We start from the raw sequence: 16,245 nt of genomic DNA, 5'->3' as shown, positions 1-16,245 counted from the left end.
TCAATTTCTTTTTTTTAAGTAATATATTTAATAGACAAAAATAAAACTTCAACCATGATTTTTCGTTTTTAAATTTAAACTTGAAAAAACTTCAACAAGATATTATTATATTGATTGTTATTATTGGTTATACTTACTTATTAAAAAGTTATTTACTTTTGCGCGTATTATTTGTTTATTTGTTTATTTATTTATTTATTTTAAAATAAGCATTGCATGGAGTTGCGTAGAAATAGAAGTATCTTGACCTCTGTACTAGAACGGTCAAGAACTGGCCACTAAACTAATCGACGTTTTGTCCAGATTCTTCGATTGATTAGAGGAGATATTTGTATTGGCGTCAGAATGATTACCATTTATGGATAATTTCTCGGAAACGAGATGACTCAAACCGGAAGTATCTTCTACTTCCGATAAAACTTCGTCCAAAGCTTTGACTAATACTCGGGCGTCTTCCATATTAAAAACCATGGGTGGTTTGAATTTTAAAACATTACCATATTTTCCTTCGGTACTAATTAAAATATATCGTTGCTTCATTCTATATAATAATTAAATAGAAACAAATTAACATAAAGTTAATTAACGGAAGTAATGACTTTACAATTTAATTACGTGTTCCGCTTCGGTAATCGCGGGTTCTTTCGTTTTTTGATTTCTCACTAAGTCAATTCCGATAAACATACCTTTCCCCCTTTTAACGATGATTAATTAATTAACTTAAATCTTAACTACTTTAATTAATAATTAATTACCTAACATCGCCAACAAGTGGATGCCTGGGCATTAAATCAATCAGAGCGTTTGTCAAGTAATTGCCAATTGCAATTGCATTATCGCGTAAGTTTTCCTTTTCGACGACGTCAAGGACAGCGCTGGTTATTGCCAACGACACCGGATTGCCACCGTACTGCAATTCACTGATATTAACAGCGAGTGAAAATGGTTTTCCCGGTAAAAATTTAAATTAACGTACAGTATTGAAATATTCGATTCCGAGGTCTTCGAAACTACGGGCGATTTCTATTGTTGTTATAACAGCAGCTACCGGGTGACCATTACCAATTGGTTTCCCGAGACAGACGATATCGGGGACTAAGTCTTTAATTAATTAAAATTAATTATTTTAGCTAATTAAACACGCGTCAATCTATAGAGAACAATACCATCGCCGTATTGTTGGAACGCCCACATATGGCTTCCAATTCGACCAAAACCAGTTTGAACTTCATCCGCGATGCAAACTCCGCCCGCTTCTCGGACATATCTGTATTGATTGCAATTCTAAGATAAGGTACTTGTAATATTTTGAGTGTAGACCGTGTTTCTTTCCATTAATTCAAGAAAAGAAGTGCTCAAACAACATAAGGGTTGGACGACGTCTTGTGTTATATCCCTGGCGCCAAGAAGAACCCCTAGTCGGCTACCCTCCCTAAGCGTGTAGTGAACTTGGCGCCAGGGCAGGGTACCTCCGTAAGTCATAAATGGAATAGGTCTATTAACGTACTTGTAAACATTTTTCAAGTAATTGTCCGGTAACACTACTTGTCCGCCGCAACTGATCATGGACTCAGCTAGAAAGCCGGCAATCTTTCGTCCTTTGGAGTGAGCGGTGTCAATAAGTTTCTTGACTTCGTCGGCGTACAACTGTCCCAAATCGGCGGCGTCACCAAGTTCGGATCTCTGGTACATTCCCCGGTAAGAGCAAGGCAAAGGGGCCTATTTGTACACAATGAGGCCACGGTTGGTACATATGACGTACGCGTCGATTATGGGATGGGGGGGAGGTCAAAGGTTAGTGGTTAACAAGAGTAATTCATTCACCACGTGAACCCAGTTTTTCTGTCGGCCGTTTTTCATTTTCAAGAATTTGTACGGGCTGATGTCAGTCATGGAAGTAAGGTGGCCGTGATAAGCTCTGACGGTTTAATACATTAAAAATGTCAGCGGGTAATTAAGAATAATTACGGTAATTTAAGTAATTACCCATCTAAAACGATGAGGTCTTTATGGCCTGTATGTGCGCGAGATAATCTTAAGGCTAAATCATTCGCTTCTGATCTACAAAGATATATTTTAAATAATTAAAATCTCTTAAACTAATTAACATATTCATTAATTACTATAACCCAAAGATTTGTCATAATCTGGGTCATCTCTGGTTAAAATTTCGTAACCCTAACCCGCGGCAATTCCCAGAAAAAAATGACTTTAAATGTATATCCTCAGTCACGCCCATAGAAATAACATTAGCGACAAGTTGATTTAATATATTTAATTTCTCCTAAACTAATTAGCCGATTACTTAACCGCGATAACTAATGTATATGTACTAATTAGTAGTATATTTGCACAAAATTTGGTAGAGATATCTCAAGCCAATTTTGAGAAAATTGGATTTTAGTGTGTCGACCGAAAACCCTTTTCGTTAATTATAAATGACCTTCGATGTTTGAGCTTGATTTCAAAATAGATTATCATAAGCCTTTAAATCCAGTCCCTGAATAAAACCAGTTTTTACCAAAACGGGAAACTTTATCTAAACCATGAATCTATATAACTATGAATATACAGCTCTATCATATGCCCTTTCTATCATGTCGATTTGGTTTAGGTGTTACCCTACTAGCTTTGACGCGTTTTGCGTAGCTCTAGTAGCCAATCACGAGACAAGAGGAAGTGACGTTTCGAATTTACACAACCCCGGACTCCCCCTCCCTTCTCCCGCTCCTAACTCTAGCAGGCACGTGACTGATGTCTCCTTTCGCTAAGCCCCGCCCAAACCTTATCGAGAGGTTAGACAGCGTAACGCAGCTGTATATTCATAGTTATATAGATTCATGCTAAACGTTTAAAAAATAGATATAATTCTCATTTACGTCAATGTGCACCGTCAAAACAATTATATTTGCGATTAAGGTAATCTTTTAATCTCTTTGACGTAAAAATATCTTTGATAAAAGAAATACAATCTATTTTTGTTGTTCCATTAAGATAAACGTTCAACAAAAACCTTAAATTTAATTTACAAATCTCCGTTCAAATGATAAACTTATACAAAACCTCAAAAGCTGTAAAAATTCTAAAGCCTCCGATGTATCTTTTAAAAACACATTACCGCTATACTTTTCGTCGGGAATGCATATAGTTAATAGGAATAATCGTGTCCCCCCCCCCATATCCCATTTCCATAGTTTCTATACGTCGGGTTTGAGTACTATACGTCACTACTACGTAATGATTCCTAGTAGGTGTATGTATCCCTGGGAGAATAATAAACTCTAGGGGGCTGAGTTTGGAACGAATTTAGGTAGAGTGAGAGAGTCCGATACAAAGTGAAGTGGACGAGGGGTAAATCACACCTGACGATGGGTGACCCCATGTCCACTATATTTGAAAAATAATCCCTTCAGAGTGGTTTACCCCTCGGAATTTGGCGGTGTATGGTCGTTTTGATAACAGTTTCGTTTCTGTTGTTTAGCGAAAGATAAAAACGTTTTTGGAAAAATGAAGGACACTTGTCGAAAAAAGAGACGCGGTATCGTGTTTTCGACAGAGTAGGGGTTAAAAGGTCAAGATGAGTCGATCGTTGTTGATATTATTATATTATTAGTGATGCCTGATTTTCAATGGGATTATTTAAAAAAAAAAATAAAAAAAAACTTGTATTTTTACCCCGAATTGACGAAATAACAGACTGAAAGTTGATTAGGGAAATAACTGGCCAGTCTTTGGGCGTACATGACCAAGTTATCGTGCAAGTAACGACTGTTTGTGCTTAAATTCGCCATTTGTCTCGAACCGGCGGCTACGACATGCGGGTGACAGTGTCCCACTGAAAAAAATAAACAAATAGACAACTTGACTTCATCCTCTTTAATAATTTTATCAATTATTTAACAACAATTGATAATTTACCATGCGCGACGTTATTAATGCAATCCAAGTATCTTTGACCTTTTTCATCGTACATATATTGACCTTTGCCCCTAACGATTTTTATGGGGTTCGATTTGAAAAAGAGCGTACAAGAACCCCTAGAAATGAAGTTAAATAATATTTTTTTTAATATCTTCTAAAAATATGCCATCGAATCACGTGATTAAAGAGAGTTGAACAGATTATGTATGGAGGCCCTTAATTGATAAGAAATCTATTAGAATGCGGGAAAAGAAACAATAAAAAACGGAGAGAGGTTCTTCCTCTTTGTCAAAGATAAAACAATTGACATATTTAAAACATGTTTGTTTAGTGATAATTAATGTTTATCTTTAAACAAACAATTTTTTCTCGATTTCGAAATAGAGAGTTTAAGCTACTAAATCATAGTTTCAACTAAAGATGGTTTTGTCGGTCCCCCAGTGTTGCCAGGCCGTTGGTGAGTCAAGAGACATAGATATAGTAAACATATCTATGTCAAGAGATTGCAGAGAGAGAAAGGCTAGCAGTTCAGCTTGAATCACAGATGGTCTGACAACACTGCACTGAAGCTAATGGTGAGCGAGATAGAGGGGGGGGGGGCGTGGGAATTTTCTCTAGCCCATTTATTGAAAAGACTAAAAATTCCCGCCATAAATGAAAAATAAAAAGTCGACTTTAGGTCTAGTAAAGTTTCGATTTTACGTTCGCAGTTGCTATAAGTGTAAACGACACGATAATGATGATGCGTGCAGTTAGTATGTTTATATCTGAAGGTCATGCCTACGTGTACATGTATATAGAAACACTTTCTGGGTCAATTTGTGTCCAAACCAACCCGGAAAAAAGGGGGCGGGGCGAGGGAATCAATTCCCAAAATATATACGAAATTGCTAGCTTAGGTGTCGAATTGATTTATTGATGGATTGTTACACAAAAAAAGTGTCCCTGCTGCTTTATGGTTCAATTATTAGATGAACATTTTGATTGGTTAATAGAGTTTAAGTATTTTATCTTTAACTCCCTCGGGAAATTTTGCTTCTATATAATTAGGTACGTTGAAAAACCATCCATAGGCAAAACCTGCTTTACATTAAAAAGGTTTCATCTATTCCGAGAACGGGTTGTCAAAAAAATTCTTATATTATAAATGATATATTACTCGCTTAATTAAAGTTTTCACATTAAAATTTTTTCCAAGGTTAGACAATCGTATTTATGCACGCGTACAATAATTTACATGGAAAGTATTATAGAAATTGAGGAATAAATTTTAACACATTAAAAAAGATACACGGAATCCCTTGGAAATTTGGAACTCACCCAATAAATGTTTTACGCAATCTTAATGTTTCGTCTCTAGGTAACTCTTCCTTTACATCGCTGTCGCTATGACATTCATTTTGGGACATTTTAAGTTAAATTTAAGTTATTTAATTATTTTCTAATTAACGGTTAAACAATTAAAACGGGATAGAGCCGCGTGGGTTTCGCTCCGAAAGCGCGAGCGACGACGGGACGATCCGATTCAGGCTGATGTTAACGCTCAGCTGTGAAGCCGCAATAGCACGCGCGCTGACAAACGGCGGGAGAAACGTCGCGCTCTCCCCCCTTTCTCTCTATTGCAGCACTAGTGACGTCACGAAACTTCCACAACCAACCACATAGGGCACCGCATTAATAGGGTTAAAGGGCGAGTGTCATAAGTTTTATTTATTTTTGGAAATGAGCCATTTCATTAGACAAGCATAATTTAGAAATAATCTAGGGAGAAAGGAAACAGATCAATTTTCGGTTTGTAGAAAATGATAAACGTCAATAATACGGCCACGGAAACCAGCCTAATCCGGAAAAACTAAGTTAATGAGTTTATGCTAATGAGATGTGTTTCCAGCCCCTATCAATAGCGATTACAAAACCTAGAATACATCTGTACTAAACATATACGTGCTTCCATTCTTTACAGCTGTACAAAACTAGTTTTGAGAAATAATTTGCATATACAATCTTTTGATAAACGCCAAAAAACAACACCACGTGGCTTTGTTTTTAGACGAAAGTGTAATTGAATAATAAAATTAATGAACACTGATGAAATGTAATCATTGTAACATGATTAAACTTAAAATTATGAATTAGAAAATAAATTGTATTTTAATTTACGCGCGATGTTTATGGACAGACAAGATAATTTGAAAATCATTAGCCCCCTTATATACTATTAGTTATTGGGTGCACTGGCGCCATCTATGTTGAAGCTTTGGAACTATTCCAATGACATTTTAAAAATAAAAAATTATGAATTAATTATTAATTAATTAATTGACAGGGGTTGTTTCAAATATTTGTAAACGTGAATATTTAATTTTAGGATGTGATTTTTACTTAATTAAAATAGAGAAAAAATGGTAATTTGATATGCAAATTAGGTTTAATAACGCAGGTATCGCCATCTATTTAGAACGCGGGTAAATTAAATAGAAAAAGTTGTCAAAATTCCGCGAAAAGATGGAGGAGACTGGGAAATTAAATTCTTTGCGGGAAAAATCGAGGAAAAGGAGGCTTTTATTGGCTAAACAAGTAAGTTTTAATCGTGATTAAATTTGATTTAAATAGGAACTAAACTTTAATCTCCTATAGTTTGGGGCCGAAAGCGTCGAAAATTTGAGGGAAATATTGGGAACCAGTGACAATGCATCTCCGAAACAAGCCAAGTAAGCGCGTTTGTCACTTTTAATAGCCTTAATTAAGTTAAATTAATCTTGATTAAACTATAAAGGGATACTACCACGAAAGAAGAAGAGCCTAAACAATCGGAGGAAACAAATTTGGAAGCGAATATTGAAAGTTTAAAGAGTGAAATTGCTCTTGAAGGAGAAGTTCATACTTATAAAGATTCCAGTACCTTTTTAAAAGTAATTAAAATTAATTTCCTGGTTAAATATTAAACTAATCAATATTTAAACGTATCAGGGAACTCAAAGTGCCAACCCCCATAATGATTACTGCCAACACTTTGTTGATACTGGTCAAAGGCCACAAAACTTTATCCGTGACGTTGGCTTAGCTGACCGATTTGAAGAATACCCAAAACTAAAAGAACTAATCAGATTGAAAGACGATCTGATCGCGAAAACAGCCACGCCCCCAATGTACCTCAAATGTGACGTCAAAACATTTGATCTGCGTGAATTAAACTCCCAATTTGATGTCATATTAGTTGAACCACCCTTGGAAGAATACCAGAGGAGTCAAGGGGTCACAAACATGCAGTTTTGGTCATGGGAGGACGTAAGATATTAAATAAAATAAATATTAAACTTAATTGGCCTTATTCCTGATCAACGCCACCGAGGCGTAGCGGCGACTTTTGGAACTATAATAATACGGTAGCCAATCAGAGGTGGCGCTGGAGTCGATGGACTCTGATGGAGATCTGTTATTTTCTATGTTTTGATTATTACCGCTTCAACTTCAAAAAACACGTTTTAACTAATTATTATTAACCTAATAATCTCCAAATAGACCAAAATCGAATGAAAACTTACTCCGAAAGTCTTATTTCATAATATTAGACAGAATAAGAAAGGTAAAATCAACTTTTAATGCTTTTGAAACCATATCGCTTGTTAAGCCTTGGCTAGGATCCATCGACTCCACCGCCACCTGTAATTGGCTACCGTATTATTATAGTTCCAAAAGTCGCCGCTACGCCTCGGTGGCGTTGATCAGGAATAAGGCCAATTACTCACCGCATTTAATTTTTAAATTAATTAGATAATGAAAATAGACATTGAGGAAGTTGCTGCACCGAGATCATTTCTATTTTTATGGTGTGGTTCATCTGATGGTCTTGATTTAGGGAGACAAGTACATAAACCAGACTAAAACTAATTAAAATCTTAAATAATAATTAATTAATTTTCCTTTAATTAGTGCTTAAGAAAATGGGGTTTCAGACGTTGCGAAGATATTTGCTGGATTAAAACAAACATTAAAAATCCAACCAACACGGGAACAAAAAACTTGGAACCTAAAGCTATATTCCAACGTACCAAGGAACATTGTTTAATGGGGATTAAAGGAACAGTACGACGTAGTACTGACGGAGATTTCATCCACGCTAATGTAGACATTGACCTAATAATCGCGGAAGAACCACCTTATGGAAGTTTAGAAAAACCCGAAGAGATATTTCACATTATAGAACATTTTTGTCTAGGAAGACGTAGGTTGCATATCTTTGGACATGATACCACAATCAGACCGGGTTGGTTATCAATTGGACCCGAGTTGACCAATAGTAACTTTAATTCCGAGACTTTTAATGGTTATTTTAATAAGGGACCCCAGGATTATTTGACAGGGTGTACCGAACGTATCGAAGCGTTAAGACCCAAATCTCCGCCTCCTAAAGGAAAAGGGAGCGCCGCTGGGGGCAGTGGGTCATCAAGGGGGGCTGGGGGAAGGGGTAAAGGATTCGGGGGAAGAGGTAGAGGACGCGGACGTTAATTAAACATCATTTTATTACAATTAAAACTAAATAATGTACGTGAAAACTAATAAACTTTCGTGTAAAATTTTCAATAAAATGATTTTTTTCAAAGATGCTTAATTGCTGCATTGATTTCAGATCATTTTTATGTTAAGAAATAAAGTTACGTAAAACAATAATAATAATAATACATATATATTTGTTTGTTTGTTTGTTTTTTTAACAATAAATTTATCGCGAGGGTTGCAAAAGATTAAGCTATAATTAATTATTTAATTTACAGCGTTTAAGACTAAAAAATTCATTAGTTTCTTTCTTTCTATAAGAAGTTGGGCTCAAAAATTAAGTTAAGAATATTATTATTAAGATTTCCTGAAGCATATGAAATAAGCTAAATTATTAATTAATTAATAATTAGGCCAAAATAATAATAATGACGGAAAAACAAACTGCGCTGATTAACTGACACAAAAACACGTCCAGTTTATAATTTACTCTCAAGAGAAGTTAATATTTAATAACCAATTCAAATTTGATTTCTTCGACGCGTGTGTTAAGTTTCCCTTTATAATTTTTCGCACCTAAAGTTTGTTTTCATCGTTATATATAAACTCGTGGTATTAATATTATTATTAATTATGGCATCTCGTCAAACTCAAATTAGGAATTTTTCGCTTAATCCATCAATTATCAGTCGTTTTCAGGTAATCTCTTTGTAAATTGATCAATTTCCAAGGGTTTTTACTTCTTTTTTCCATGGGAAAAATGTTCAGTTGGCCTAAATAGGCTTAAATGCGCTCAAACCTTGACTAGAGATGGTCCCATGATAAGCCTGTATTTGTTTTTTATTTTTTTGGTGATATTATATTTTTCTTTAATAAATCTTTGCTTGTTTTTTTTTTTGGATGAACATTTCATGGTTTGTTGTTGGTAATTGTCAATATTAAATGCTGCGGTTATTTGTTTTTGGTACTCGACGGTACGTGTCTCGAAATACGCCCACAAAACAATCCCCCGATAAAAATGATACCAAAAAATGCCAGAGCTACAACAATGAAGTAATTACGGGCCGGAGAATCGACAACTTGACGTAAAAGTTCCTCAACTGATTCAGCTGGAGATACCTGATACATTCGTTCGTTCATTCATTGAAGATTACTTACCCTTTAAATTGGCCATATGTCTAATCAGCGCCACTAGCGGATGGTCTGAAAACTACTCCCATAGAGTCTAGGTATATTTAAGCGGGTTTGCAGAATTTCCGTCAGATGGCGCGGCGTTCGAGCCACCTGGCTATGATTCTGCAAACCCTCTTAAATATACCTAGACTCTATGGGAGTAGTTTTCAGACCATCCGCTAGTGGCGCTGATTAGACATATGGCCAATTAAATTAAATTAAGAGATTAATGGTAATTACTTGGGCCGCGTATTCGAACATCTCCATTCTTTTTGATAAAGTAGTTTTGCATTCTACTGTTAAAGTAGCGCTGCCTGATTCGACTGTTGCTAATAAACAAGATAACTCTGCAAAAGTAATATGAAGAAAAACGGATGAAATTATTAATTAGTTAATTAATTGTAAATTAATTAATAGACTAATTTACGTCGTCCATGACCAGCAGGAACGTCGGAACAATAATGTTTCAAATCTTGTACGCAAACTCGATATAATAAAGGATCAGAATGTATATCCGCCTTTCCTTCAAAGATATAACGCGCTAATTCTTTTCTACACGCTTCATTTGAGATTGCCTTTTCTTGGAATTTCATTTTTAAACATTCCTCTTTGTCGCCTTCGTCGCGACATTTCTCGTGAATCTGTGTGGCGCGCAATTAAACGTATTAATTAATTAATTACATCGCTAAGTAATTAATTAATTAATAACGGTATACTTCTTCGGAACAAGCTTTGACCAAAACGGCGTCAAGTTGGACATCCCAACCGGAGTCTCTCATGACGCTCATAACTTCAACATCGCACATTTGCGATAATCTATTTTTCCTGTATTCTTTTTTTAAACAAGCGATTACCTGAAACGTTTAACGAGTATCTAATTAAACCCCCCGTAACTACTCAAATCGCGTAATTAGCCTTATTCCTGATCAGCGCCACCTACCCATAGCGGCGACTTTGAGAACTACTATAAGCGGCAAGCCAACCAGAAGTCACTAAAATCTGGTGACGTCACTGACGGGCACTCACGGGGTCTTACCAAAAATGACGTCACCAGATTTTAGCGACATCTGGTTGGCTTGCCGCTTATAGTAGTTCTCAAAGTCGCCGCTATGGGTAGGTGGCGCTGATCAGGAATAAGGCTAATTAAGGGCCTTAATTACTTTTCCTTCGAAGAGATTATCCTGCACCTCTTTATCAATAATTTTACTGCAAAATTTGGGTATATCGTCAATGCAGGCTTTTTTTAATCGAGGATTTAATCGGTAATCTAAATTTTGTTCTATTAGTCTTTTAATGACTAATTTTCGACAAATTGGTTCCATGGCCGTGTTTAACTTATTGTCTTTCAAACAATAAAGTACTTGCGACAATTCAACGTCGCTACAAAATTTTTTAATGGACGCTTTGCAATGATGCATCAAATAAGAGTCAACCGCGTTATCGACCATTTCGACTTTTTCGCGGTTGAAAATTATCTTATGACAAGCGATTGATAATTGCTTTTGATGATCTTTAAGACATTCTTGCATCTAAAGTTAAAGAAAGGGCAAGGCGCTCGTAACTTTGAAGCAAAACGCGGTGACTGGTAACGCGTCACAAGTACCTGAGATTCGCCAACGTTAGTATCGGGACAAAACTTTTTTTGATCATCTTTACACGCTTTGTCTAACGATGGATCTAATAAAATATTTTCAGACTAAAACCCGGAGAGTTTAATTAATTAATTAATTAATTAACTTAATCATGATCCAATTTATAAATTAAAGTTTTTACTCTTTGTAAAAGCTCAGCTCTAAGTTGACCCCGACAATCTTTCGAAATACGATTACGTCTATTACTTAAGGTATCATTTGTTACGATACCGCTTAAACAAGTTACAACATCCGATCTAACGATTAAATTAAAGTTAAGTTAAGTTAAAGAATGATGTCCCCCTTGAAGTTGACTTAACCATCATCATCAGTAGTTACACCTACACAGATATCCAATCACGCAAGATGGATGGATGTCCGGCCATTTTGAATTAGTGCATGGATATCTGGATAGGTATAACTACTGATAGACGCGAGACTAACTTAGTTTTGACCAATTTGCAAAAGGCTAAAACGTCTTTTTTACACGCTTCTTTGAATTTGAAAGTAAAACGATAATCTTTCAAAGTAATCTAAATATAATGAAGTAATTAAGTGAAGAAGGAAAAAAGTTTGAAATAAATAACTTGGTAAATAATTACAAACCAGTTGAAAATGTTCAACAGCAACTCGACATTTTTGCGTGTTCTTCATTTCGGGTGTGTTTTTGTGCGTGATTAAACACTGGATCAAGTCACCTTGATCGACGTCTTTCGCTCTCATTTCCTTGCAAAAGAGATTAAGTATCGAATCGCAAGCTCGATAAAGTGGATAATTCAACTCCAAATGTTCAGCTTCTTCTTCGGTATAATTTGAAACGGCGTTAAAACATTCCTTGCTCTTAATATCCTTCAATTTTTGTTGCAAACACGTCAATTCCTGTCCCCTATCGACATTTTCGCTACATAACCTAGAAAGATCTCCTAAACATGGTTCCTCAATTTCGGGTTGAAGGTCGACGCTCGCGGCGCGTTGTCTCATGACGCGCTTTAATTCGTAGAGACATTCTTTCTCCAGCTAATTAATTAATTACATTCACCATTAATTAATTAACAAAGGTATGGACACCTATCTTCTAGGGTTGGTAACGTACTCGAACATTTTGATCTGGATGATAAGCGTATCGATAAAGACACGGTAAAACAATTGGACCACGTTCAGGGTCCATTTTTGAGGGTTTATCATGCCACTCTTTTTTCGCGTGGCAATGGACTTCCGCGTCTTTTTGGCAAGATTTGTATAACATGAAATCTAATCTATAATATTTAACGATAAGTTCAGTTTCTTTTAAACCCCAACTATCACTAATTCCTAATTACTTGAAATCTCTGGCTACAAAATACTGAATTTGAAGTAAGATCTCTTTGCAACTTTCCCTCATATTAGGAGAGTCAATGTGGTCCATTAAACACGATAAAATTCTAAGAGTATTTTTAATTTAAGGAGTGAAACAATTTGAAACTCAGTTCAATCGATTGATTGATTGAATTAGCCTTATTCCTGATCAGCGCCACCTACCCATAGCGGCGACTTTGAGAACTACTGTAAGCGGCAAGCCAATCAGATGTCGCTAAAATCTGGTGACGTCACTATCTGGCACTCTCGGGTCTTACCAAAAATGACGTCACCAGATTTTAGCGACATCTGATTGGCTTGCCGCTTACAGTAGTTCTCAAAGTCACCGCTATGGGTAGATGGCGCTGATCAGGAATAAGGCTAATTGGTCTTACCGTCCTTGACCAGGACTGACATCGTTACAAATAGAATTAACTACGGGTTCGCAAGCTTCTTGGAATAAAGGATCTACCTTCCAACTTTCCCCGATATCAACTTCTTTCAATAATAATTCCACCTTATTGTTTAACGTAAAAAAATAAATCATCAAAGTTTCCTTCCTACAAAGCTACAATGAATTTCAAACTGACTTCTCTTCGGCATTTATCAGAAATTCTGTTTCCCGTCTTCCTAGACGGTCTAGCGTGCGCCATTAAGCAATGAATCGTTTTCCCACCCCCTTCTAAGTGTTTACAGAAATTGATAATGTCCTGTTCGCAGGCTGACGCCAAATCAGGTGTGAATTTATAATTTTCCATTAAGGCTTTACGATGGTCTTTCATCTCGGCTTGACATTCCCCTTCGACGGGGTACCCTTTCCTAATTGCGTTTTCGAGACATAAAAGTATTTGGGCCAATCGAAATTCCCTTCTTTCCGAAGTGTCATCTCGACAATGGTACATTTTAATGTCTTCCCGACAAGCTTTAGCCAATCCTCTATTGACTTTGTAGTCCTGAACGACTAATTTCTCTCTTTGAAACAATTTATCTCGACACTTTTGAAGGGGTTAAAAATAAAACTCTTATAATAAACAAATTCGGAAGTTTAAAATATTTCATACTTCCGAACTCATCTCGCGGTCCATTTTGTGTCTCATTAGACAACGATAGACCCTTCCTTCCCCAGACATGACTCGACTACAAAATTTCTCTCTATCATCGCGACAAGCGAAGAATAAAGGACGATCTAAATGGAAATCGTCACTTTGAAGTTCGGCAACTCTTAATATCTCGTGCCGACAAGCTGGCTCCAATTTTTCAGATTTTTTTGATAAACATTCTATGGTTTTGCCTTGACTATGCGGAGCCTGTTTTACCCAAAATTACTTAAAAATTTTGAATTCAAAGTTGATTACAAATGTAATTTTTTACATTATCAACGTCGGAATTAAGCCTTCCACATTGAAATTCTGATATGTCTCTTTGGCAGGACGTTGTGAATTTGTATATTAAGCGATAATCGCTAAAGACAATAGCTTCCATTTTTTTCAAGAAACTTTGACAACTCTCTTCGGTCGAGTTGTCAGTGAATTCCATTAAACAATATAGCAACTGGCCCTCTTCACCCTTTTTAGCGTGACATTCTGGGTGCTACGGGCAAATATTTTCAAGGTATTACACCCGTGCATTAAGTTGGTTCAAACAGGAACTTATACCCATTCTTGAAGTGGGCCAAAAGCCATATGCCCTATACTGCGATGTGTGGGGTAAAAGAGGGTAAGAGCGTAATCTCGCTCCACACCTTGATTTATAGCTGACAACACGTTACCATAAGTTTATAAGATATCTTCCATAAGTTTGTCATTGGTTACTGAGAGTTTGACATAAAGTGACGTAGGTGAAACGTCATAGATTCTCGTAAAGCGACGCCTGGTTAAGGATGATTGGGGGAGATACGAAATCTGAGAAAAATAGGCGCGCTAACTGTGGAACAGTTCAGGTCCGGTAGAACGCTAAAAAGGGGGGAGGAATACTCGGAAAAATGGCAGACGAATCACGTGGACCGCCCGCCACTGTTCCGCGTATTCCTCCCCCATTTCTAGCGTCGCACGGACCTGAACCATTCCACAGCGCCGCGAGAGCCTATTTTTCTAAGATTACGCACCCCCCCCCCATCATCCGTGGCCTGGTGAGGCGCAGTCAGACTAAATAGGAATATGGACAGACCGAGTGTAGTCAATTCTCGCTTGTCATTCTCGAACTAGCTCTCAGCAAGTCTCTAGCATTATGAAGTATAGGAAGTGTCGTACTTATAGAACATATCTCATAAACTTATGACGTTTCTTATTTACTTAGCATTAAGTCAAAAGTTCAGAACACTCCCCACCCAGAAAAACCGCCTGTAGGCTGCAGTAGTGCAGTTTCTACTGTAGAAGGGAAAGTTAACTATGCAACACCTGTAACATAACACTTTTCGTGACGCAATAACTGACGTTTTTAATGCCTTGTTTGGTTCATCCCATAATGGGATGCCATATTGGGCTGGTAAGCCGCCAATTGGGCTTCTTTTCTAATATATTGGCTGGAAATTGGTCAGCTTATAATTTATGATCAAATAAAATGATTTCATTTTGCTTTTGGGTTCTATAAATGGTGTTATTATGTAATATGCATTGAAATTGCTAAAAGAAAAACTAATTCCAAATTTTCAGGATTAATTTTTTTCCTTGTTTTTGGGCTGGATAGTCTAGTTCTTAGTCAGTTTTGGGCTGCTTTTCTAAATGTCAATTGGCGGTTTTTTGGGGGTTCAAGATTTTCAATCTGGCATCCCTGATTATTCTCATTTTTACCCCACTGCCCCCCACACATCACTTGAGTAACTGGCCAGTCTGGCCCAAGTATGCCTTTCAAGAAAGGGTATGACTTCCTGGTTAAAACTATGCTAATGCAAACACTACCTGAACCAATAGTTTGGCACATATTTGTTTAGCTGTAGCTTCAAATCTCTCATCTTTTGTTAAATCGTGTTTATAACTCCAAATTATCTAATTATATTTATGATAAACTGTAAAGTTAACATTTGGGACACTTAGGGTCTTAGCCATAAGGCAAACTCACGTTTTGACATTGGTTGTTTAACACATTAACTCTCTGTATCAAAAAATACAAATTATAGGTTGATTTTTTTTTCCGGTTAAATACAAACAATGAATAAATACGAAGGAGATAATAAAGCGGTACAGGGACTCACCTTGACATTTTGAACGCATTCGAGCACCTCAAAGTTGTTAGTTAGCGAAGTTTGTTCACAGTGTCTAGTAATGTAATCTTTGCAAGACTTTGTTTCGGCTAATAGGAAAGTGGGCGCGGTAACTTTGGAATTAGTGTCTAAAGATTGCACCGGACTTCGGTTAATATTATTTAGCCCAACTCCGATGGAATTGTCATTTTTGGGCGCAACAACAGCCGAGGAAGCCAATGTTGGAAAGAACGTTAAATACACTAAGCCTTGGACTATTCCCACGATTACCATCGTTGTCAAGGGCAAATCAGCCCTTATTTTTAAATTATTTTCTATTAACATTTTATTTACGGATGGAATTAATCATTAGAATTTAAAATATAAACTGTTACGGCCGCGTAATTATAGTTTAATTAACATTAGATTAAAAACACGAGGGAAAACCCACGATAACTTCAACACCCGCCGATGAAAAGTGATGAATTTGCATAACAATCGGATATCGTG

General features: G+C 36.6%; 3 protein-coding genes across 3 annotated transcripts; 1 reads left to right on the top strand and 2 right to left on the bottom strand.

Moving 5' to 3' along the window:
- Positions 1 to 4: 4 nt before the first annotated feature.
- LOC149690726 (5-phosphohydroxy-L-lysine phospho-lyase) lies at positions 5 to 6,014 on the bottom strand. The gene is made up of 11 exons (XM_089870336.1): positions 5,242 to 6,014; positions 3,919 to 4,037; positions 3,676 to 3,835; positions 1,987 to 2,061; positions 1,825 to 1,918; positions 1,508 to 1,719; positions 1,167 to 1,267; positions 977 to 1,101; positions 756 to 910; positions 605 to 694; positions 5 to 541 (listed from the first exon to the last, which is right to left on the bottom strand). Exons 1-11 carry the CDS (start codon positions 5,328 to 5,330, stop codon positions 265 to 267), a joined length of 1,497 nt encoding a protein of 498 aa, XP_089726462.1. The 5' UTR covers positions 5,331 to 6,014; the 3' UTR covers positions 5 to 264.
- A 377-nt stretch (positions 6,015 to 6,391) lies between these two features.
- Mettl14 (methyltransferase like 14) lies at positions 6,392 to 8,533 on the top strand. The gene is made up of 6 exons (XM_089870337.1): positions 6,392 to 6,498; positions 6,559 to 6,632; positions 6,698 to 6,833; positions 6,892 to 7,209; positions 7,696 to 7,788; positions 7,855 to 8,533. Exons 1-6 carry the CDS (start codon positions 6,427 to 6,429, stop codon positions 8,428 to 8,430), a joined length of 1,269 nt encoding a protein of 422 aa, XP_089726463.1. The 5' UTR covers positions 6,392 to 6,426; the 3' UTR covers positions 8,431 to 8,533.
- On the bottom strand, positions 8,427 to 16,218 carry Glg1 (Golgi apparatus protein 1). The gene is made up of 18 exons (XM_089870335.1): positions 15,748 to 16,218; positions 15,615 to 15,647; positions 15,455 to 15,541; positions 13,929 to 14,147; positions 13,619 to 13,864; positions 13,148 to 13,552; positions 12,953 to 13,074; positions 12,542 to 12,643; positions 12,316 to 12,478; positions 11,829 to 12,239; positions 11,667 to 11,755; positions 11,365 to 11,479; positions 11,195 to 11,287; positions 10,752 to 11,120; positions 10,308 to 10,445; positions 10,019 to 10,232; positions 9,832 to 9,938; positions 8,427 to 9,537 (listed from the first exon to the last, which is right to left on the bottom strand). Exons 1-18 carry the CDS (start codon positions 16,078 to 16,080, stop codon positions 9,370 to 9,372), a joined length of 3,414 nt encoding a protein of 1,137 aa, XP_089726461.1. The 5' UTR covers positions 16,081 to 16,218; the 3' UTR covers positions 8,427 to 9,369.
- Positions 16,219 to 16,245: the final 27 nt, after the last annotated feature.

Source organism: Phalangium opilio, unplaced genomic scaffold (assembly GCF_054372755.1).
Source record: "Phalangium opilio isolate 3A_F unplaced genomic scaffold, DU_Popi_V2 ptg000031l_1, whole genome shotgun sequence".
In the NCBI taxonomy this organism is placed as follows: domain Eukaryota; kingdom Metazoa; phylum Arthropoda; class Arachnida; order Opiliones; family Phalangiidae; genus Phalangium; species Phalangium opilio.
The sequence above is the reverse complement of the archived record's forward strand: the minus strand, read 5'-3'. Positions and strand labels throughout refer to the sequence as shown.

Bases quoted from the DNA above. Each gene is read 5' to 3' on its own strand.
- LOC149690726 (XM_089870336.1), bottom strand. From the start codon at position 5,330: ATGTCCCAAAATGAATGTCATAGCGACAGCGATGTAAAGGAAGAGTTA. The intron at 2,062-3,675 runs GTAAAAATACAA...ATATCTTTGTAG, and splicing joins TGTTATTTCGTCAATTCGGG to ATCAGAAGCGAATGATTTAG. The intron at 1,268-1,507 runs GTACGTTAATAG...CAATCAATACAG, and splicing joins TACTTGAAAAATGTTTACAA to ATATGTCCGAGAAGCGGGCG.
- Mettl14 (XM_089870337.1), top strand. From the start codon at position 6,427: ATGGAGGAGACTGGGAAATTAAATTCTTTGCGGGAAAAATCGAGGAAA. The intron at 6,834-6,891 runs GTAATTAAAATT...TAAACGTATCAG, and splicing joins ATTCCAGTACCTTTTTAAAA to GGAACTCAAAGTGCCAACCC. The intron at 7,789-7,854 runs GTACATAAACCA...TCCTTTAATTAG, and splicing joins GTCTTGATTTAGGGAGACAA to TGCTTAAGAAAATGGGGTTT.
- Glg1 (XM_089870335.1), bottom strand. From the start codon at position 16,080: ATGTTAATAGAAAATAATTTAAAAATAAGGGCTGATTTGCCCTTGACA. The intron at 15,542-15,614 runs GTGAGTTTGCCT...AAATATAATTAG, and splicing joins TAAACAACCAATGTCAAAAC to ATAATTTGGAGTTATAAACA. The intron at 11,121-11,194 runs GTACTTGTGACG...CTTTAACTTTAG, and splicing joins CTAACGTTGGCGAATCTCAG to ATGCAAGAATGTCTTAAAGA.